Source organism: Dendrobium catenatum, unplaced genomic scaffold, assembly GCF_001605985.2.
Source record: "Dendrobium catenatum unplaced genomic scaffold, ASM160598v2 fragScaff_scaffold_1263, whole genome shotgun sequence".
NCBI lineage: Eukaryota > Viridiplantae > Streptophyta > Magnoliopsida > Asparagales > Orchidaceae > Dendrobium > Dendrobium catenatum.
Genome location: NW_021319725.1, coordinates 564,760 through 589,322, shown reverse-complemented (window position 1 = coordinate 589,322; position 24,563 = coordinate 564,760). Strand labels below are relative to the sequence as shown.

General features: G+C 36.6%; 2 protein-coding genes across 4 annotated transcripts in view; both read left to right on the top strand.

Annotated features, from left to right (window-relative positions):
- LOC110106253 (putative tRNA (cytidine(34)-2'-O)-methyltransferase) overlaps positions 1-14,681 on the top strand; it is a 24,412-nt gene extending 9,731 nt beyond the window's left edge. For both annotated transcript variants that reach the window (XM_020836082.2, XM_028699362.1), the window contains exon 7: positions 14,110-14,681. In XM_020836082.2, coding sequence (XP_020691741.1) covers positions 14,110-14,388 — 279 coding nt within the window. In that variant the 3' untranslated portion in view covers positions 14,389-14,681. The remainder of the gene's footprint in view (positions 1-14,109) is intronic.
- Positions 14,682-15,478: 797 nt separating this feature from the next.
- On the top strand, positions 15,479-24,415 carry LOC110106261 (protein cornichon homolog 1). Of its 2 annotated transcripts, none has more exons than XM_028699361.1 (5): positions 15,479-15,725; positions 17,130-17,311; positions 21,915-22,037; positions 23,629-23,718; positions 24,119-24,415. In XM_028699361.1, the coding sequence occupies exons 1-4, from the start codon at positions 15,651-15,653 to the stop codon at positions 23,696-23,698; spliced, it is 450 nt and encodes a 149-aa protein (XP_028555194.1). In that variant the 5' UTR covers positions 15,479-15,650; the 3' UTR covers positions 23,699-23,718; positions 24,119-24,415. The 2 variants fall into 2 exon arrangements, with proteins under 2 accessions (XP_028555194.1, XP_028555193.1); XM_028699360.1 differs by having other exon boundaries at positions 15,481-15,725; positions 24,104-24,415.
- Positions 24,416-24,563: the final 148 nt, after the last annotated feature.

Below are 24,563 nucleotides of genomic sequence, written 5' to 3'. Positions count from 1 at the left end.
AAAAAAACTATCCGGGCAACTCCTAATGGAGTCGTAAGCCCCAAACTAAATAAATTAACGGGCAACTTCTAAGGAAGTAATAAGCCCTAACCCAAATTAAATCAAACTAAGATTCACACTTAACCACTTCAGTCTACTCGGGATCCCTGAGAGGAGGCAACCCATGGCTGCTAATCAGATTTCCTGGACACTATGGTCAATGATTGTTAGTGTTGGTAGACTGAAACCTACGATATACCTGGGACGACGGAACTATGAGATCTTGATCGGGTTTACCTTCATCTTCCCCACAATTGAGACTAAAAAAATAACTAAAAATTATTTCATCATTAATCGAGAGTTCTCTCTTATGTAGTAAGAGGGGTAATTAACTATGAGTGCTTGCGCTCATAGAAAGTAAGAACCTCAGATCTATAAACCCTGACACTAACCTCAGGGGAAATCTGGTTAATTTCAATCTGACTTAAGGAAAATGGAATCCTACGGCTGCAAAGCGGGATTCGTGCACTTGTGCCATTTTTCTTGAGCCAACAAGTGGTTATGGATGATCACCTTTAAAAGGTTTGAGCACAAAATTATTGAATACTAGGTGGATTTTGCTTTTGGGAGGTAGTGAAAGTTGGTAGGCCATGGGACTTATAATAGCTTGAATGGAAAAAGGTTCGAACTATTGTTTGGTTGGTTTAGAATGTGTAAGATTGACGACTGAATTTTGAGGAACAGTTGGTGTTTGACCATAACCTATGAATAATTTTAAATCACAAGGATTACGATCGACCATTAATTTCATATGATGTTGGGCCTAAGGCATTTTTTGACGGAGCTGATGTAAAAGGGTTTCACGGTTTGTTAATAGAGTATCAACAACGTCAATGTCCGAAGTACCAAGGATGTATGATGGAATTGATGGTGGTAATTTGCAATATAGAGTTTGATAAGGGGACATCTAAATAACAGCGTGTAAAGAAGTATTATATCACAATTTAGCCCAATAAATGAATATAGACCATAACCTCGGAGTGATGGAGGTATAGGCACACATATATTATTCTAAACATAGACTGAGAACCTCTATTTGGCCGTCAGTTTGAGATTGATATGTAGTATTGTAGTGAAGTGTAGTACTATTTGGGTTAAAAAGACGACGCTAGAAATTACTTAAAAAATGCTATCTCAGTATGAGAAAATAGTTTTAGAAAAATCTTGCAATCTAACGACCATATTGGCAAAAATTCAACCACTCGAGATGTGGAATAGTTTGGAGTTAAGGGGCCAAAACGGGCATATTTAGACAAACATTCACTTACAACCAGAATAGTAGTGTACCCTTTTGATCTAGGTAGACCAGTAATGAAATCTATAGTAAATCTTCCCAAATTTGTAATTGTACAGGTAAATGCGTTAAGAGACCAGTAGGGGGGCAAAGTAGAGATTTTGATTTCTTGACATATAAGACATTAACTAACGAAGTCAGTAACATCTTTATTGAGACCTGACCAATAAAAAATAGCAGAGATTTGTGTGATAGTTTTAAGAATACCCTGATGACCGACAAGAGGTGTAGAATGAAATTTCGCGATTACTTTATTTTTGAGTTAAGATGTCTTATGGATATAGATACAACCTTGACAATAAAGAATATTATCCCCAATTTGATAATATGAATGAGAGAGTTCACTTTTCGCTAGTTGAGAAATAAGCTGAAGGTTATCGGGAGATGTAAGAGTTTTATTTTTTAAATCTTTGATCTAGGAAAAAGAAAAATTAGTGAGTGGAAAAAGAAAGGAAGGACAAGTCACCCTATCCTTAGGCAATCTAGATAAGGAATCGACAACTGTTTTGATTTTATCGCGTTTCTATTCTATGGTGAAGTTAAAACATAAGAGTTTGTGAAAAGAATATTGTTGGTCAGGAGTTTGGAGGATTTATGTTTGAGGATCACGTAAGTTTTTATGATTTTATATTAATAATGAACTAAGTGCATAATATATGTTAACGCCATTTATAAACAACTTCGGTGATAGCAAATAGTTAGATGATTGAGATAGTAGTGTTTAGTTTTTTACTAAAGAAAGAGATACGGTGATTGTTTTGCAGCAAAATATCTCCAATTCTGACGTTTGAAGCATCAGCTTCAATAATAAATTTGATGAGGACATCGTCAGCATTTTCGACACGTGTACCATCAGGAGATGCCGGAGATCGACGGCTACGATCATGAGTTTATTTTGAGTCATTTTATGTAGTTGTTTACTTGATTTTGTGTTTTTTTTTCCGTTTTTGCCCTTATGGGTGGTTAGTTGCTATTGTAGCCCAAGGGGCATTTTAGTCTTTCGTTTTTCTTTGTCATTGTGAGGCCTATTTATATGGCCCTTCTCTTGTAATAGTTTTTAGTTTTGATGAATGAAAATTATTTGCCACGTATGATCTCTTTGTGAGTTCACCCTCCTCGATCTCTTAGTGAGTTCATAGGAGAAGCTAGATCTCTTTGTGAGTTTTAGATCTTCTTGTTCTACCATTTTTTTTTCTTTATTTCTTGTGATCGATTCGTCGTCGTGGAGATCCGGTTGAAGCATTTGTCGGAGATTGGAATTCACTCCCTGAATCCCTAAATTTTCCTTCCTCTTCCCCTCCCTTGCTCACTGCCGCCGCCCCCTTCCTCTGGATTACCTAGCCGCCGGCCTGCAGCAGCAACCCGCCGGTAGTGGGCCTCTTTCTCCTTCCAAATGACATATGAACACCACAAAATCAGCCCAAAGCTTCTCCCCATTGCCACCCCTCTCTCCCTCGGATTAATTTGAAATTCAAATTAAATCCCTCTCCTAAACCACTAAAATCTGAACTTTATTTCAGATTTCATGCATTTGCCTCTTAGCCCCCACCATAACCGTCAAGGAAGAAAGGATAAGACGTTAGATGCTCACTGGTCATCCCATGGACTACCCGCCATCGGCTATCGCTCCAACGGACTACGCTTTTGTGCGCCATTTGTCTCCTAGTGGCATCGCTCGGTTGATCTCAATTTTCCTCCATTAAAGTGCCACCAACAAGAGAGTGAGTGAGAGACCCAAGGTGAGAGTTCTATTTGTTAATTGTGGATTATTGTTTCTCCCCATAGCATTACTCTTTAATTCTATGTTGTCAATTTGAGATTGTCCCGTTAATCTAGTTTTAACCGCATGCTTTACTTAATCTTGAATTGATACTGAAAATCTAACTTGGGTAAGCATTAATTCTATAACTAGCAAAGCTTTAAAATCTTATATTAAAATCCGCAAGCAGTTTTCGTTTCCATCGCATGTTATTTCACATCAAAATTGTTTGAAAAAAATATGGTAAGGATAAAACGTGGGTGATAGTCATTGCTAATTTGAGATTGTTAAAAGCAGCAAAGTCAGAATCGTTCCATTGAAAAAGTCTTACTTGAGTAAATTATTGAAGAGGGATGTAATGGAAGCATATTTGTTGATAATATGATGGTAATAGCTTGCTAATCAGAGCCCTGCATTGGGTACTCATACCCATGTACCCACCCATGTACCCACCCATACCTAATGGGTATGGGTACGCCCATGGCCTTGTGGGTGGGTATAGGACTCAACATCTGGGGATAAATCGATTTATATTGCTAATCACCATATATCTTATATTACTACAATCCTCACTACGTAGTATGCTTCACATAACCACGCTGCGACTATGGTAAATTCTGATATGCGGCTTGAAAGTTTGCAATCAGAGCAAAGGGAAACAAGCCTTAAGGCCATCAATCCATGGCAGACTGCGTTCAAAAAGCATGGAAAGTGAGTGGGTATAGGTGGGTACGACATCCCAAAAGTAATCATGGGTGGGCGAAGCCCGTTCGAATAAAGCATGGGTACCCAACCAGGACCCCATGTAGGGCTTTGTTGCTAATCCTAAAAAAAGAGCAAAGATGTCACGAAGATGAAGGGACTGGCCATGTAGTCATAACATCAATTTTCTTAGGTTTGGGTTGGATGCTATCAGAGGAGACAATATGATTAAGATACTCAATGGAGGTTTGACAAAATTGACATTTGTTTAGTTTAAGAGAAAACTATTTTGACATTAAATATTGAAAGACAAGAAGAAGATGATCAAAATGAAGGCCAAAGGTAGGACTGTAGATGAGAATATCATTAAAAAAATAATGACAAATTTTCGAAGAAGTGAATTAAAAACTTTTCATTAAGGCTTGAAAGACGAAAGGATCATTTGTTAAGCTAAAAGGCGTAACTACGAATTCATGTGGGCCATTGTGGGTACAAAACACAAATTTATGTATATCCTTTGGGAGCATATGAACTTGATGATATTTGAAACGAAGGTCAATTGTAGAAAAAACAAAATGAGGCTCCATAGAGTTAATGTAATAGTTCTTCCATCATTGGAATAAGAAATTTATCTTTAACCGTAAGTGCGTTAAGGGCTTTATAACATAGACATAAACGCTTGAAAAATGACTATGACTCTGATGAATAATGCCAGATTGTAGCATTTTTTAAATCAATTGTTTGATCACATTTTTTTGAAAATGTGGATAACAAAAAGGATGTTAACAAGTTTAGATAAACATGGAAGATGAATACCATCATTGATGGTGTGTGGTCATGGTAACCCTTGTGGTAGGTTAAATAAGTGTTGAAATTGGTGTAATAACGTGGAAATAGGAGAAGGTAGATGTTGACTAAGGGTATCTATATATTTTTCTAAAAGATTTTAAGGTAGTTTAAGATCTTTATCTAGGTGTTGAGATTGAATACTGAATATTTGGATGGATGGAGAATGATATATTAAGTCAATGTGAGGGTGGTAGTGAAAAAAAAATCTTGAATTTTAGATTCATGACATCTAGCAAGTTTAATTGCATTTAAAAGAGAAGAAGAATGTATAAGTAAGAGTTCCCTATGTGGTTCTTGTTTAAGTCCGGAAATGAAGCTAATAGGGGTTGTGATGAGGACATCTAATCATGGAAAGTTTATCGTCGTCGAGATCGGAGACCAGTAGCCGTGATTGAGTTGCTGTATATGTAGTTTGTTTTATTTGATCTTTTGGATTTGTGCTGTTTTATTTCCTATTTTACCCCATGTGAGGGGATGTTATGTTTGGTGACCAAGGGTATTTTGGTCTTGTTGGGCTTATATATAGGAGCCCTCATCCTTTGTAATTTGGTTAATGAATGCTGAAAACGTTTTTACCTTTGGAGCTTAGTTTTTCTTCTTTCTAAGTAGCTTGGTAAAAATTAGTTTAGTGGTGTGAGTGTGAAGTACCCAACAACCCGTTGGCTGGTTTTATCCTTGTTCTCAAGTCCCTCCATCTCCTTCCTAGCTCCTAACCGAACCCTTCCCCTACTCTTAGTCGGTGTTCCCAAACCACTGCAGCAATTTTCTGCTTGGAAACATGCTGTCTGAAGCCTTCTAACCTCACCAACAACCCTCCGTTGACCCTCCCTCCTAGTGCTAGTAACCAATCACCCATACTCCACTTTGGTGACCCTTCCTCTTCCAAAAACTACTGAAATTTCTCTCCCAACAACCAACAAAATTCTGTCTTTACATCCTCATTAGAAGTTGTAAAGTCACTTTGTACCTCTTCATATTCTCCAGAACTTTTTCCCAAAAGTTAAAGGGCTGTCTTTTAACTTTCCCAAAGCCTATCTTCATTTCCCTATTAAATACAAGCCTCTTCGTATTCTCCAAAACTTTTTCCCAAAAGTTAAAGTACCGTGTCTTTTAACTTTTCCAAAGCCCCTCTTCATTTCCCTATTAAATACAAGCCTCTTCGTATTCTCCAAAACCTTTTCCCAAAAGTTAATATGCTGTCTTTTAACTTTCCCAAAGCCCCTCTTCATTTCCCTAATAAATAAAAGCCACATAACCTTCCAACCCCCCCAAACCTGCTGCCTACTTTTCCCAACAGTCACTAAACCACGTTTTCCACTATATCCCATTCCCAAAACAGCCAAAACTAATCCTCACTCTTTTTCCAGTCATTAGAAAACTCCATGCTCCTCCATTAGACCCTCCACCATCCCTTTAGCCTCCACTAACACTCCAAACAGCATTCTCCCTTCTCAAAACAATTAAATCAATAAACGTTGTCCTCCGAAGTCACCATAGAGGATTCCTTTCAGAGATTCAGCAAAAGTCGTTGTCAACCAAGGGAGTTATTGGCCTCTTTGTCAACACTTTGTTCAACGTCCAAACAAGATAAGTGTCTTACATCTCTTCTTATTTATTGTTTAGCCTAGATATCTTATTCTCCCCTCCGAAGTAGCATCAAACAAGTGTAGCAACTAATCTGCTTAGTCTACTTTCTTAATCAAGAACTTCAGACTTCATTTGCAACTAATCCTAAATTAAAAGTGGGACTCTAGCTACCCATGTTCTTAGAGTTTTAATTACTTTACTCCCTTTAAATTGTGAATGTCGCTACTAGTCAAGTTTCTTGTTTTCTTGCGTAGTTGAGTTGCCTAAATTTCTTGTCTTGATAAATTTCATTGGAGTTTAAATTTGCTGTTTTTATTTATTCCATAGCATAAATCTCTACATGCATGATCAATTTACTTTGTCCTGCATTAGGTTGACTTGAATAAATTGATAATTTTAAACGCAAGTTTTTTAAAAATTGTCTGGTACTCTAAAAATTATTGTTGAGTTAACTTGGAAAGATTTTCATGTAAATCTTTATAAGAAGAAATGTGAAATCTTTATTGTAAGGATAACATAAAACCGGGCCAAGAAATAATTTGACCTTTAATTCGTAACCTTTGGTACCAAGTAGCTATCGAACCTTCCAGATGAAAAGAAGCGATTTTAATGCGGTGACATTCAGGAGTATTATGAAAATCAAAGTAATCATGTGCTTTAAAGATCCATGTTTCCACATCGGATCCATTAAAGCGAGGAAATTCTATTTTCATGGTTTTAAGATAAGGAAAACCTTGAGTAGAGGGAGTCGGCTATGGAGTAGGAAATAGGCCGGTAGATCCAAGAATTCCGGCGGAGGAAGAAGGATCTTGATGGCGGGAAGGTGGTGGCCAATTAGTGTGCATAGACTATTAAGGTTACGTAATCCATGTCGCTGGAGTCGGCGTGGAGGGATTGCTGAAGTTGCTAGGATTGCTGAATTTGATGAAGGTGATGGAGAGCTGGCCGGACTGCATAATTGCGTGTGAATGCTGTGCAAAGAGTAGCTTGGCGGATTGAAAAAGATGTGTGTTCAGATTGGCCGGCTGATAGAGAATGTATTGTGAATGGAAGGATGGCCTGTGGACAGGTTCTTGCAGAGAATTGATGGAGGTTAGTCTCAATGAGAGCAGCTATTTGATAAGCTTCTGGATGGCCAAGAAGGGAAAATGCAATTTTAGAGTAGTTGTAGACTCCTAAGAAGAAGAAAAGAAGAAAAGAAGAATAGAAAAGAGGAAGAGTAGAAATTTCATTTCCTGAATTGAATTACAGCATTTGGGATCCATTTATAGGGGTTTATATGAACCGTTTTTGGGTTTAATAAAGGTTTAGACCAATTGGTTTAATGCAAGTAAAATAAAAGTACTAAAAGTGTTTAGGATTGGTTTAATGTTGAAAATTGTACCGTGAGCTATTGTAATCGGCCGGTTTTTGTGTCCTTTTTCTTCTATGATGTTGATTTTTTGAATTTGTTATATGTTCTTTACATTGTTGTTATAATGTCTTTGAATTCAAAGAAATATATTGTTGTTTAACGCTTGTATTTATTATCTCTATACAGAGACCATATCTACTCAGCAGCCCTCCTTTTTATTTATATTTATATGACGCTTTACTTTCTTATCATTATTCTTAGCTTGCCCATTTTCTCTAATTCATGTGTTGAGTAATATCACTATTGTGATATTACAAACCTCATTGGGTTCTGACATCATAAGGTGCATGGGTCCTAGGAGGAAAAAGGGTCGGCATGGATTGCAAAAGGATAAGCTTCATCTAACAATGATAAGCCTTTGCAGGAACAATAAATGCTTAAGCACGTGTCCATGGAGCACTTCCACCTAATGGAAGCTCACTTCAATAAAATGATCGAGATTTTGATGCGTGTCCCCAACCTTCATCGCCCCTCGTAGAGGCCACTTATGTTCAAAATCTTTGCCCGCATCATTCAACTCTCTGTCATCTTCAAAATCCATTGAATTTGAAAGAAACTTTGCCCACAATCGAAATTTCACTCCCTAATTTAATGGATAACATGCTTTTGTGGAGGAATTGAGTGAAATTGTTGTTCTACTTATGTGACTATAGCACAAGGGGATTTTATTGTATTTTTCTTATACATTACCAATAAGTTTCTTCCTTTGATGAGCTGTCTTGAAACTATCTGTTAAAACTAGTAATTTAAGAGAAAAAAACTTACTTTATTATACAATATGCTCCTTATTTATACATCTATACAAGAGGTTTAATGAAGAAATAAATAACTGCAGAATAATTGATGTAGTGGATCGTCGGAAGACTGCAAGAAGGATTTTGGTTTTCCCAATCCAGGGAAGAAGAAGAAGAAAGCTTCAAAAGCTTCAAAGAGTATATTATATCATTCAATGAGCTTTCCCTACTACAATGCATACATATATAACCCATCTATAGAATATTCTAGAGAAACTTGTAACAAACTAGATAAGCTATTCCTAAGGAGGACTATTAGCTGTAATGTTCCACATCATTCTCCCCTTGCGTAAAAAGAGCTCGACTCGGTTCGAGGCTCGTTAATTAGATTGGAGGTAGGGTGGCAACAAATTCCTGGATCGAAGACTTTGAATGCGGACTTTAAAGTTACCACATGAAAAGGCTTCCCCCAATCCAAGTGATGAACCTTGTGCTCAATTTCATCAAATGAAGAAAGATCTCCAATTCTCTCTGCACCATTACTGACATCAACTTCGTTGGATTTGCTGCTCATTATTTCACTAGAAGAATTGATAGAGAAGTCACCATAAGCATTCAAAATAACTTTATGAGTGGGAACAATCTTTCTTTCAGCACCAACAATAAACATTACATTAGAAAAGTCCCAGCTCTCCAGAAAATTCGGTAGTTCCCATTTACCAAGGCCATCATTATTAATGTCAAGGATTGCAAACTCCTTACCACTCTCCACTTGATACTCTATGCAACCAACTTGGCTCCAAAGACTAGTGTGATGTTGAGTCAGGGGCAATATAGTGATATTTTTATATCCTACATGCTTGTCCCATCTGCTTAATCCAATATATTGAACACTAAAGCTTGGCTTTAAATCAAGCCACTACATAACAAACTCTTTGTCCTTGCCCTTGAGATCAATAATATGGAAGAGAGAAGAAATACCGCCAGGCCTCATGTCGAGCTCCTTGATTCCTTGCTCCTCAATAGTGGTATTGGGGCCATAATATGTAAGTTTCATATTTTCTTTGCTCCCGTAAGCAGAGCCTGACAGCTCAAATTTGAAATCCCAGCCCTTATTTACATCTTGTCGAATATCTTGTGAGCATTGTAGTGAATAAGCTTTGTCAGTGGACTGCACATCAGTTATTTGCACACATGGAGGCGATCTCCTTGGTGTGCGGCCGTCGAGATAAGTCCGCATTGTCCCTCCGCGATGGTGGTGATCCAAGGCGTTCGAGTCCTCGGAATGATCCAATCTGGCAGCAGTGGAACTTCCTGCCGCAATATCTCCAGTAGTGGGCCGCCGGCGATCTGGTGTTGGCTTCCGGGAAGGGTCATGGAGCCCGCCTTGGCCTTGCTGGTATGATAGAAGAAGGATTGACCCTGGAAGGAGACGGAAAGGCTCTGGGTGGTTGTGCAGAGGGCCCTCTCAGCTTCCGATCCCTCTGCTGTCAAAGCGCCACGGGGATCTGGGTGGGGAGAAGAGGGACGGGTTCGATCCACGGACTGAGACCTCATAGAGGCCACACATTGCGAAAATGTCTATGGCGTCGACGGCCGATGGTTGTGGAAAGGTGAAGGAAATCGCCGGGAACAAAGGTTGGATGATGACGAGGAGATAGTGGTGTTGGAAGAGTACGAAGTGGAGGTAGTTGCCGAAGATGAAGAGTATGAGGACAAATACCTGGAGGCGATCTCCTTGGTGCGCGGCCGCCGAGATAAGTCCGCATTGTCCCTCTCGGAGAGGGTTAGGGGTCGCCGTGACGAAATTGCCGGAGGATCGATGATGTAGTTGGAATCGACGTCGAGTTGTGGTTCTGCTCGGTCCACGGGTATGAGAGCATCATTGAGCTGGATTGAGGAAAAGCAGAGGGGAAGCTCTGTCTGTGCGGCCAGCAATGGCGGATTGGGTTGAATGCCGGGTATGGGAATGTCCTCAGGCGGATCTGCCAGTTTGGGTGAACTAAAGCAAGTGTAGGTTCTCGGATCGCCACTTGAGCGATGGTTTGAATCAACGGCGGTGGTGGAAATGGACGAAAATGGAGGTTCGGGAATACGAATCTGGCAATGAAACGGAGGAGGGTCGCGCCATCGCAGCGGGAGCTCGAGCGGAGGGTCATCGTCAACGATGCTGGGAGAATTGCGGGACTGATGGCGTTTGCGAGGAGCAGACAAGGAGAGCGAAGAAGATGAATGCCTCGGTATGGTTGCCGACGACATTCTCATCTTCCTTATTGCCCGAAGGTTTTCTCTAATCCGATCGAGGTTTTTGTTTACCCGATCGAGAGATTCATTCGATTGAGCTTGGTAGAAGGCGATCCGGCTTCGAGCATCGTCGACAGCCCACCTTCCTTGGCGTCGATCGTCGTCGACCGCCAATCTTATTCTGCGGCTTCGATCGTCGTCGACAAGCGACCTTATTCCGCAGTCCATCGATCTTCACAAGCTCCAGGCTCTGATACCAACTGATGTAGTGGATTGTCGGAAGACTCGACTTGCAAGAAGGATTTCGGTTTTCCCAATCCAGGGAAGAAAAAGAAGAAAGCTTCAAAAGCTTCAAAGAGTATATTATATCATTCAATGAGCTTTCCCTACTACAATGCATACCTACAATGCATACATATATAACCCATCTATAGAATATTCTAGAGAAACTTGTAACAAACTAGATAAGCTATTTCTAAGGAGGACTATTAGCTATAATGTTCAACATCAATAATTAATAATTGTTGAAATAAATTCCTTCCTAAATCAGATGTCTAGTTATGGAAGGTACTCAATGTATTTCTAGAAGGCTTCCCACGGATCTATCTTTGTAGTCATTGGATCTATGAGGGAGCTGAGGGTTGAGATTTAACACTATCAATTAAATTGAATATGTTGAAGGATTTGAGACAAAGATGGAGGTACCATGCTAAAGCTTTCCCTTCCAAGCACATCCCGACTAATCAGCTCTCCCCATCCGTCAACTTGTTGACGGTAAAGTAACTTTTCACCTTGTAGATCCACCATGGGCATCCTCTCTCTAAAAAATAAGCATCTTCAGCTTCCTCACCCTCAGATCGCCTCCGCTCCCTCTGTTCCCTTCATAACTTCCCCTTCCCCAAGGGGGTGGTTCCCCCCAAGTGTCCCAATCATTCCAGCCTTTCATCAAACTCCTATATTCTCCTCTCAAATTCAGCACCCCTTGAATAATAACAAACACCTTCCCTTTCAAATTCAGCCCCCCTTTGGTCATAAATACACATTTCTCTTTCCAATCTCACCCCTCTCCTATCTAAATCAGCACATCTTCATTCTTGCCCTACTTCCTCATGCCTTTCCTCATACCCTTTTCCTGGCTCCTCCCTAGGAGTAGGCTCTAGGAGAGGTATTCTTTCTTCTCCCTTTCGAGTCACCACCTCATGATCTTCCCTTTAACTTGTTGGATTAGAGTTTTCCTCGCTTTCTGGTTTGCTGGAGGCTTCTCTCTCCTTTGACGACACCATTTTGGATTGGCTCTCGAGCAACTTCTTCAACATCTCCCCAGTCTAGAAAATTTTCATCCATCTTCTCGTGGATGGCTGAAATTTGACTTTTGACACCTGAAAGTTGAGCGTGGAGATATGAAATTTCAGTTTTCAAATGTTCGATTTCCCCTTCCAGGCGTTCCTCCAACACATCCATTTTTTGGCCACCATCGATATCCTGATCTTTGTTGGACTAAAAAATCTGAATCTCGATTCCAAAAACAGCAAAACAGCCCCCTTTTGATTAAAATTCAGCCCCTATTTTGATGTGAAACGTAAATGCCATATACTTGCCTAGGTGGCAAGATTAATTAAAGCCCAAATCAATTTGGGGAGAGAGAATCGAAATCTGAAATTAAGGAGTAATTAAAGCTAATTCAAATTCAAAATTTGAATTTGAATTGTCATTAATTGGGAGGATTAAATGATTAATTGATTTAAATCTGAAATTAAATTTCAGATTTAAATTAATGGTTATTGGCTTAATTGGAGGGACGAATTTAAGGAGTAATTAATGCTAATTCGATTCAAATTTTGAATTTGAATTGTCATTAATTGTGAGGATTAAATGATTAATTGATTTAAATCCGAAATTAAATTTCAGATTTAAATTAATGGTTATTGGCTTAATTGGAGGGACTAATTTAAGGAGTAATTAATGGTAATTCAAATTCAAAAATTAATTGTGAGCCTCTCCTAATTAAGAAATTTCTTTATTCCAAGGAGGAAGAGAGGGGGAGGTGGGGGTTGGTGGGCGTCGACCTAAGGGATGGCCGGCGGGTGAATTTCTGGACGGGCCGGCGGCAAGGAGAACTTGGGGAGGAAAAGCCCGAGCTTGGTAGAGGATGAGAAGTTTGGGGAAATCTTGGAATTTCTAACCTCACGCTCTTAAACTTCAAGATCTCAAAGGAGATTGTAGGAATGTCAGAACTCACACAGAGATCCACGAAACTCTCCTCAAGAACTCACGAAGAGATCTTGAGAATCTCAGAACTCACAAAGAGATCCGCGAAACTCTCCTCAAGAACTCACATAGAGATCTTGAGAATCTTGGAACTCACAAAGAGATCCGCGAAACTCTCCTCAAGAATTCACAAAGAGATCTTGGGAAAGTCGGAACTCACAAAGAGATCCTTCTGAACTCACTAAGAGATCAACACGAAAATAAAATTTTCCATTATCAATAATCCATCCTCCAAATACAAGAGAAGGGGCCTCTATATATAGGCCTCAAGAGAAATTAAAAGACACATTCGCCCCTTGGGCTTACATAAAACAAGAGGGTAAAATGAGAAATTGCAAAACTAAATTAAAATACACTTAATAAACGAAAATAAAGCAAAGTGATCTCGGTCATCGATCTTCAGCTCCTCGGATTGGCATGGACGGTTGGATGTCCGCATCATATTTTCTCTGAAAACTCCCCCAAACAGTCCCAAAATCTGCTTTGATACCAATTTGATAGAAAACACTTGTAGATCTCAAGTATTTACTATCAATCTTCGGAAAACAGCGAGAATTCTTCAAAAAAATAAGCACAAACCTCGAAAACAGTAGATAATTTGTATGATTTGATGAAAAGGAAATGAAAAATAGCAAGATACAATTGATCCTCTATTCGAGGAGGATCGATCTCTCCCAAATCTCTAGACGCTGCTAAAGCCCAAAAGATAACCTAAATCTAAGAGAGATCAAATTTGAGCCAAATTCAAGATACCCTAATCCTAGGAAAACAAACTATTTAAAGTATCAATTCAAAAGGAAATCCCTAAACAGTCCTTACATTCAAATGTTTCTCCCAAATCCCTCAAAAATCCTTCCTAAAATGCTTCGTTGGCTTTGGCGGCTCGGTCGCTCATACAGGAAGAGACGGAACCCTTCCGCTTGAGCCGGTCCCGCGTGGACCGGCTGGACCGGTCCAACGCTCTCTTTTTTTAAATTTACGTCTGAAGTAAAATAAATCGCAGCTCCGATCGCACAAGTTACAAGACCAATCGGACTACAAGAATGTGAACTTTCTTTTCTACTTAAAACTAAATTCTGCTATGCATAATCATTACCAACTATTCTAATTTCTAAGTTCACTTCATAAGAGCCTCCACTGCTTAAACATGCCAATCAATCGCACTTCAAATAATTCTATCGAGATCTAATGTTTTCCTTGTCGTCCATTTTTTTTATAGGACTTCTCATACAAGCGAGGTGACTGGCTCGTATTTGGATCTGAAACTTGTGGACTTCCACCTGAAACCTTACTTGACTGCAGCAGCGAAGGGATGGGCGGAGGCACCATTCGCATTCCAATGGTTGACACCTACGTTCGATGTCTTAACCTCTCTGTTAGTGTTGGGATTTCTTTATATGAAGCAGCCAGACAGCTAAATTATGAACAATTTCAGTTCCCTTCCGACGCTGCAAGTGAAAGCCAAAGACTATTTATGACAGAAGATATATTTGGTTAGCTTCGAAGCACAGGAAAGTATTATTTGATGGTTACCAGTGTAAACCTGCTTGGAAATCACAGCTGATGTGAAAATATCATTTATTCGAGTATTATTTTTCCTTAAGGCCACCTCGTCTTCCAACTTTTCCTGGTTTAGTTTCATTAGTTCATAGCATTTTTGTAATTGTTATCCTCTGTGAACTACATCTGAAGATCTGAGTTGCTCAAAACTTGCACTTTTTCTGTTAGAAATCCAATTCTGTTTTATGTATGAATAATCAAATTCAAATACATATTGTTATTACTTGATCAGCCTAAACTATAATCATTTTTTAATTTTGAATTGCATCTGTTTGTAGTAATTAGATCAATTTAGACGATAACCAAATTCAGCACCGGGTGAGGTCCGGATTCCGCACAGAATAATTTGTTCTAATATTTGTAGTAACAACATTGTTCACCGGGTGAGGTCCGGATTCCGCACAGAATAATTTGTCCTAATATTTGCAGTAACAACATTGACTTGCCTGAACTATCGAGAGTGATGGAATACCTTTGATGGGATCAATTTCTCAATGCTACATAACTCATCTTGATCAGATGTATGGGAGTTTAATCAGATCAATAGACCATTCAGTAAGTATGAGTATCTTAATGATTTCCTAATTGATCGAGCTACTCATTGGATTATAAGAATATAAGATTTAAAAATTACTGCCATTGAATTAATATTTTAAAGTTTTTAATGATGTTTAAATATTTGTTTTAGGTTCAATTCGTAATTAAATTTATTGAAATAAATATTTGCATATATTAATTTAATTCTAGAAGTTTTAATATAAATTTTTAATACAAAATAATGTATAGAGATTCATTCCATTCAAACAAAATTTCTGGGGATCCCATCAACGCTATAATTAACTAAAAGTGGGCTCCCATCAACGCTATAATTAACTAAAAGTTTTTTTTTAATAAATTTAAATGTAACCTAATTTGCCATTTTAGATGGCATGCTTCATCTTCCTCAACCTAGCCATGCATTTATATTAGAAAAAAAAAAAAAAAAAAAACTAACCATACATTTATGGGCCAGTCTTTTCCTGCAGGATAACTAAAAGAAGCCCAAAAGCCTGCCTACCGTCACCCTGTTAGGCAAAGTGAAAAATCCTTCAAATTTCTGAGCCGCCCCCTCTGATTTCAGCCGCATCCAAATCTCAAGTCCAAGCCCCTTCAGGGTTGGATGCCCGATTAATAAGTTTCAGCTTTAAAGTGGAGAATCCCATGGCCTGGGAGCTGCTTCTATGGATAGTCTCCTTCGTCATCGTCATTGCTCTTATTGCTGTTGACGCTTATCAGGTACTCCCTTCAAGCCCTAATCCTAAATGAAAAAAAAAACAGTAAAACTTTGAAAGACATTCCAATCTGAGCTTTGCTAGTTCTGATGTCACTCTTCTCTTGTGATATTCTAATCTTTATGGCTTTTATTTGCGTATGGTGTTCTGTTTCAACCCGTGTTCTGACTGAATTTGTTTTAGTTTTTCGGGAAATTTGGTGCCGCTTGTTCTCATGAATTCTTTTCTTTGTGAGGTTTTATGTGCATATATTACGTTTCCTGTGCTAAATGTAGCTTTTAACGACTTCATATTACTTTTAGTTTGACCTGTATTATTTAGGTTTAAGCGTTTTGTTTGATTATCAGCGTCGATTATCATAAAATTATTTTGATATATATTTTTTTTCATTCCCCCACTGATCAGATAAACGACGCATTTTTTTATGCATTGGCTGCTAAATGGAAAAGTGTTCAAATTTTCTATTTAACCTGTTAATACTGCTTGGTGACAATGTTTGGGCTGTTGGTTCATAATATTGGACAATATCACCGTTGCATATATCTCTTCTCCCCCCACTTCAACCTACACATATCCATTACTTGATTGCGGCTCTTGTAAGTTGATCTAAGTTATTCTCTTTTCATGTCACACGTCCGGACTCCAATAAAAATGTGACATGTGTCCTTGTACACAATGTGTATAAATTTGTACACACTATGTACAACTGTGTACACAGTGTGTATATTATGTATATAAGTTTGTACATACTATCTAGATAATTTTATAATTTGTATATAGTATACAGTTGTACATGTTGTGTACAAAAACATGTGTCTTGTTTTTATTGGAGTGCGGACATAACCTCCGCATGTAATAATTTGATTAATTTCTCCATATACTGTTGTCATTTATATAGAGCACTGGGCGTGATATTCCATAACCTACTTTTTGGATACGACAGTTGAGTGCTTCCTGTTTATCATTTTTTTTAAAGAAAATTATAAAGCCGATATCCTATAATAGAGTACATCTGGTTGATTAATCACAGACTTGCTGTTTTATGTAATTTGTTTATTGAGTTTATTTTCAAGTATTCTAGAATTGAGATCGATAGGTAATAAGCCCAAATATTACATCAATTTGTTAGTGTTGCAATTACATACCATTTGATGACTTGAGCTTGTTCATCCATGCTTCCATGGTATTGAGAGATAAAAAATTTGCAATTTATATTTTTCATTTTTTTTCTCTTTTTAGAGCATTTATGGAAGACATACAGTTTTCTTTCTCCTTTCTCTGTTGATGTCAATGTTTGACGTTTGATCCTGTTATAAAGTTTTAATACAGAAGTGGAACTATGGGTTTCCTTCATATTAGCTTATTGTTAGTTTCAGTAACTTTTATCTATTTTTTGTAACATTGCCAGCTGATTTGCTTATCTGATTTGGAATGTGACTACATCAACCCGTACGACTCTTCATCTCGTGTCAATGCTGTTGTTGTCCCTGAATTTATAGTTCAGGGATTTCTAAGCAGTCTTTTCCTCATGACATGGCAATTGATCCCATTTATCATAATGGCACCCATAACTTACTATCACGTGCAAATGTATGTATTTTCTCTAAACTATGTACTTTATTATTTCTTGCATGTTTATTAATTACTAGTATTTTTTGTACATTTCAATTTGTGTGTTCATTTGCAATCAAATATTTGTGTACTAAGTATGCATGTATGTCCCATTATACTTATTGGTTGATATTTGAATAAAATCTGAAAATATCATCCTGAAATTCTTTTTGAATTTGCTATTTTCATTCTCATGACGCTTAAACTACTTCCTGTGGCCAGGTAAAAGAAGTTTAATGGGAAAATTGAAATTTTGTACTGTAGTTGTGGGACACTATCTTCATTTAAACATTGATGCCGGAGTATGTCATCTTGTGTAATTTTCCTAATTGTTTTTAGACATTATAAATTTATAATAAGAAGAAATCTTGCTTAACCTAACCAGTAAGTGACGCATATCATCAATTCTTAGCAAAGAATCTTCTATTCTGCCTATTAGGCACCATTAATCATCCTAGCAATGTTAGTTTTTTTTTTTTTTTTTGGTAATAAAAACCCTCGGAGGGGTCTACGCGTTAAATAAAAAGCAAATTACAGAATAACAAAGGAAAACACCAGCTAGAGAAGAGTGCAAAACCAATAGGACAACCTAGGAGCCAATGCTCACCTCTACCAACAATTACAAAATTCCTTAATAATAATCTACTGATGCTATAGACAAGCATCCAAAAATGAAAGATCAAAGTGTAGCCCAAGAAATACAGTCTTTCAGTCCAAAAAGAAGCCATGGCCGATTGTCATACACTGCAAAAAAGAGAGACAACAAATAAGAGACTATGCCAAAACAGAGTATTAGCAAAATAAATATAAGCAAAATAATGAAAGAAAACGTAGTAGAAATAAAAGTTCCAATTGAGATCCATCTCCAAAGACAGGATAAAAAAGATCAGAAAACACACAATCCAATCCTTTGAAGCAATCCAGCAATTACACCAACCACTAACTGACAAGATAAAATCGGACAGCAGCCTATAGATAGCATCAAGAAAAACACTCTTAAAAACAATAAAGCCAAACTTAGGAAGGTTACTATAAGAGCTCAGCATGTAAATAGAAAAATGAGCTTCATTAGGAATATCCAAATGCCGCTCAATCCTACCCAGCGTGCCAGCCACAATCACCGAACAGAACCTCCAGCAAAACCCAGCAAAACCAAAATCACAATGCCTGATTAACAGAGCAGTAACCACATCACACTGACCAACCAACCCCCACACAAAAGGAAGAAAGCCCAGCTCCCAAATAGCAGCCATGAGCAAAACGGTTATAACCAACAAAGCAGAGAAACGTAAATACTTCCAGATAGTTATATTATCAGTGCAAAAACCAAAAGACCTGAAGCAAATAAACAGCCAACCAGTATTATCAACAAACCACATCAGAGCCCCCTTATTCCTCCAAACACCCCAATAGGTAGGAGAGCAACAAAAGGACAGACCTTCAGCAGTAAATCCAACAAAATCATTGCTCCAGTAACCCGCCTCACAAACATAACACCCAGAAAAATTAACAAAATTGAAATAATCACAATAAAACCCAAACCACATAGGAACCATAAAAAAGTCAAGGATCACAAGAGCCGCAGCCAAATATAAAACACCCAAACAACAACCCCCAAGAGCAAAGACAGGAGCAAAACAAATGTTAAAAGCTGATATAAGGACAACCAATAGCATCCAATTTAACATCCCAGCCACCGGATCTGGAATATTAGAGTGAATAACATCAATAAATCCCCTTAGACTACAACCCCAATGGGCCAACCAAGAGGCACAAGAGTTACCAGCTTCAGTGACGTCGCTGAAAGACAGGTTTAAAAGCAACATCAGATTATTAATATCCCTAACAAGATAGAAGTAATTAGGACTACAACGCACATCCTCCAGAAGAGACATAATGTTAATGCCAGAACTAACTTCAATGATCACATTAGAAATATTAAGAGAAATGCAAAGTTTAATACCATATAAAATGGAGTTAAGAAGAGCAGAAACCTCATTACCATTCAGATCAGGGCCCGCAAAAGCCATGAAAAGGTGACCATTCCAGTCTCTTATAATACCACCACAACCATTACCAATCTCAGTGCTAGCACCCACAACATTAAGTTTAAAAGAATTAACCCAGGGTTTGTTCCAATAAACCACAGTAGGAGGAGAACGAACACCCTCCCAATTAATCCCAAGAGAATAACCAACATCGTAATAATTTTTAAAATTCTTTCTAGTGATCAGTTTAACGACCACAAGAGCAAGGATCTTGTCTTTCACCCTTTGGATAACGAAATGATTCATCTTAACATCATTAAAAATAGAATTATTTCTTTCCAGCCAAAGGAACCACAAAATAAGGGAAGGAATAATATTGCGAATGTGACCTTTAGTATCACTCACCCAAGAATTTAGAATGGCATTAAGAGATAAATGAGCATTAAAAGTATTTAAATTAAACATATCATCAAAATGAGTACAAGTTCTAACAGCCACAGGGCCAGAAACAAAAATATGATGCATCGATTCAGTGTGATAACAGCATTGACATTTAGAAGCTAGACTAAAACATTTTTTAATAAGATTATCATCTGTAGGGATGAATTTGTGGAGTACCCTCCACACAAAAATAGAAACACTGGCAGGAATAGAATTATGCCAGATTTTAGATAAAATTCTATCAATGTTACCTTTCTCTCTAAAAGAATGTCAAGCACACTTTAAATTGAATTTACCATTTTTGGAAAAATCACTAAGCATGAAATCATTGGAGGTAGTGTTAATGGGCAAGTTAGAAATACGATGACAGATGCTATCAGGAATTGTATTAGATAATTTATCATAGTCCCAACCATTATCAGAAAAGAAAAAATTAACTTTCACAGTATTAGTAGAGATAGAATTTAACAGCGTATCAATAGAGTCTTTACCAAGTCATCTATCTTGCCAGAATAAAATGTTACCATCACCAAGGCCCCAAAAAATAAAAGGTTTCACCTCCCATTTAATCTTATAAAGCCTTTTCCAAACTTTAGAATCCCCAGTTTTAGTAGTAGTAGGATGCTTACCACCACAGTATTTAGCAATCATAAACTTGGCCCAAAGATTCTTTTTAGCACGTAAATTATACCAAAGTTTATAGGAAAAACCCTTAGCAAGGTCATAAAGATTTTTGCACCCAAAACCGCCTTCCTCTTGCACACCACAACACTTATCCCAGGCAGCCCAAATAATTTTAGAAGAGGAAGAAGTAGCTTTCCAGAAGAACTTGCTAAAAATTTTATGAATCCTACTACAAACCTCTTGAGTAGGGAAGATAGTTTGAAACATGTAAATAGGTAAAGCACAAAGAACACTTTTTATAAGAGTCAATCTACCACCAAAACTGAAAAAATTAGAGTCCCACGAGTTCAGCTTATTCTGAATAGAAGTAATAAGATCATTAAACAAAAAAGAATGCCTTCTACCTTTAAACAGAGGGACACCAAGATATTTGATGGGGAGCTTAGCATGAGTAAAACCAGTAGCATTGTGAAAGGCTAAAATGCGAGCATTGTTAATCCTTTTAGAAGTAATAAAACGATATTTCTTCTTACTCAAAGAAAGGCCACTATTCCTTTCAAAAATATGAAAGAAATCCATAATCTTATGAATCATATTAATAGTAGCATTAGTGAAAACCACAAAGTCATCAGCAAAACACAGATGAGAAATATGAAAACCACCCAAAGTACGAAAGTACATACCAGGGTTATTTTCAAATAAATTAGAGAGCCCCCTAGAAAGAAACTCGGCAGCAATAATAAACAAAGCAGGCGAGATAGGATCACCTTGCCTTAAACCATGAGAAGACTTAAAGAAACCATGTTTAGCGCCATTTAAAACAATAGAGAAATACACATTCTCAACACAGTTCTTAATAAGGTTAATGACCACAGAATTAAAACCAAAAAACTCAAGGATGCAGTAAAGAAAAGACCAATCAATATTATCATAGGCTTTAGCAATATCAAGTTTCAGGATTACATTACCACCTCTAATCTTAACATCCAGATCTTGACATAATTCTTGAGCTAAAAGGATATTCTCAGTAATAGCCATACCTTTAACAAACCCCATCTGATAGGGAGAAACAATTTTAGGAAGAAGCAAAGCAAGATGATTAGACAAAATTTTAGAAACTAGTTTATTAAAGAAAGTACATAAACTAATAGGCCTAAAATCATTCCAAGTTTGGAAAGAGTTATTTTTAGGAATCATAATTAAAGAAGTAGACTTAAAAAATTTAGGGATAGGATTTCCCATAAAAAAATCCAAAACAGCAACAAAGATATCATTACCAATAATATTTCAACATTTTTGAAAAAACAAAGTAGTGAAACCATCAGAACCAGCGACAGAATTACTATTCATTCCCATTAAGGATTCTTGAACCTCCTCAAGAGAAGGGGGTCTAAAAATAATAACATTATCTTGCCTCATCCAAGCTGATTTCGTGAGTCTACCTGTTTGTATATTTTGTGATTTCTATTTGAAGTTCTTAGCTTTGCAAGTTTTTCCAGGGAAGGCTGATATTCTTAAATCTTGTTTAGGTTTTGGAAGAAGAAACATCTTTTAGATGTCACTGAGATCTTTAGACAGATAGAAGGGCAAAAGAAATACAGGATGGTTAAGCTTGCTTTCTACTTCACTATGTTCATCTTGGTGATTTACAGGTCTAGTAATGCTCTTTGCATCATTAACATTTTCCATTTCATCATTAATCTGAATATAATATGGTCAATCAATATCCTGCACTCTTTAAGTATATATCATTTATTATTCTAACCGCCATTTGCTTACACTGCAAGCTTGCTATAATTCGCGAAAGGATTGTGAATTTAGTACTGAAACTTTTGACCAAGTGATGTAAATTCTGATTTTTCGGTCTGAATTTGTTGATTTAGTCATGTTAAAGAAGGGAATAGTGTAATTTTTCTGTTTTATGCAACTTGCGCTATCCATAACTTCCATCACAATTTCTTTTCATTAATGCACTTGCTCATATGATTGTTATCTTTCACCTAATATTTGATTTTTAAGTGGATGCATTTGTTATTTATTTTTCTTGTAAGTTTATTTGTATCACTAAATTTGCGATTAGTCGAATGCTTCATTAAATCATTGATACTAATCTTATTCCGACTTTTTTGTGCCGAGTTTTGGAATGCTTGTTTATCATTCATTCTTGTTGAGTGCTATATGTTGTGTTTAACAAATTTTGTGCAAGCTATTTTTACAAGGTTTTGATCCATATCACCTTTCTACCCATTTTCTTTTTTAATTCCTTCACACAAAACCTTATTGTTGATGCACCTTTCACTCTCCTTACACATCCTCAAACCTTCTAAGGGCTTATTTCGTTACTTGTAAATATAGAACATAATTTAGAAAATGACTATTTTGTTTCCAATCATTTTTTATGTCAAAATGAAATCATTTCATTAGAGAGATTTTTAATGTGCTTGTGGTATGAAATTAATATTGAATTTGAAACACATCCAACCAGACGAAAAATTGACTGGTTTACAAAATAGTGGCAGAGTTAGAAATTTTGTAAGTTTGAGGCACAAATTAGATTTTTTTAATATTTCCTCAAATTTTTCATTCATGCTTGAGTCTGGCATTAATAGATTTAAAAAATATTCTATCTAAACTTGTTATTTTAAAAAGATAAAATATCGGATAATAAAAATTACAGTTTATAACTCATACTTTTCATATTCTAAAAAAGTTAAATGATTACTTTTTTTATCAATGCAATCAAATATATATTTTTCAATATAAATTATTAAAATATCATTCATCTATTAATTTCTAATTTTATTATATATTTGAATTTTTATAATAGTCATAGTAGAAACGCTATTTCAACTTATTTTAGATGCATTAATCTTAAAATTAATTTAAAAATTTAAATTTATCATTATAAAATTTTGATTATAATATCCAAACTTAATTTATTTTCATATAAAAATTAGAGCTTTAAGGGGATGAATAAAAGAATAAAGGTAATTAAATATATTTTTATTTTAATAAAATTTTTAATAATAATATAACAGAATTATACTTTTTTTTTGGGTGGGCACAGCCTTTCCTAGCTCCGCCCATGAGTCAAAACAAAATGATATGGATTTAACCTTGATTATTGATATAGTTCTTGGATGTAGCGTGAGCCAGGTTCAAAATTAATCAATATTTACGGTCTGTGCTGAATTGATTACATTTGCAGGAGATTGCTCACTGAATTTCTATAATTTTTTTCAGGCTTGTGGTCTGTGCTGTTACCTTAATTATTGATGAAGATGATAGCCCACTGGTTTCTGGGGTTTATTAGGACCTCATACGGAATTCCAGGTACTTCTTTTGGTAATCTTCAAACAGTTGAGATTTGAACGTCTACTATTCAAGATTTTGTATTTCTTAGAGCTTTATTTTTTTGGTTACCTTCGAATTGCTTCTTAAAACTATTTAAAAAGCAACAAAAAAGTCGTCCCAAATGAAGCATAAATATGTGATGCTGGTGGTTTATAAAAACTCTTTGTTTCATGGCTCCAATGTTGTAAAGGACTTTGTGTGAGGAGAGATTTTTTTTTTTTTTTTTTTTTTTTTTTTTTTTTTTTTTTTTTTTTTTAAATTGGGATGCTCAATATACACTTCTAATATGTTTTATGTTATATTTTGCAATTTTATTTTTTTCCGGAAAATATTGCTTGTCATTGGATGTAATTTCCATTTTCAGAAACCTGGTTTGCGGGAAACTTTGGAGCTTTTTCAATCTTCATCGGGTCATTCATCAATGTTTATTGAAGATTTAGTTTATTTTCCAGGAAGCGAAGTTGTTCTCTTGTTCCTATCAGTTGGGTAGATTTGTATAGATTATTAGATTGGTTGAGCAGTCTTGGAAACTTGGGATTGTTGTGGCATATGTGGATCAATGTACACAGCAAACGCAGTCATGATTTGAATGTTTTATTTTGGTCGTTTTCTTTTCCTGAATGTGAGACCTGCAATCGATTATTTTTTTGAACTGTTTAGATATTTCCTGCTTAAATTATGAGTTGATACTGCTAGTCTTAATTTTACGACCAAATTATAAAAAGGACCAAGTTTAATAGCTAAATACACATGAGAATTATGAACAAGAAAAATTTAAAAAAAGAGCGAAATCATACTACAAAATTCAGTTTTAAAAAATCGGA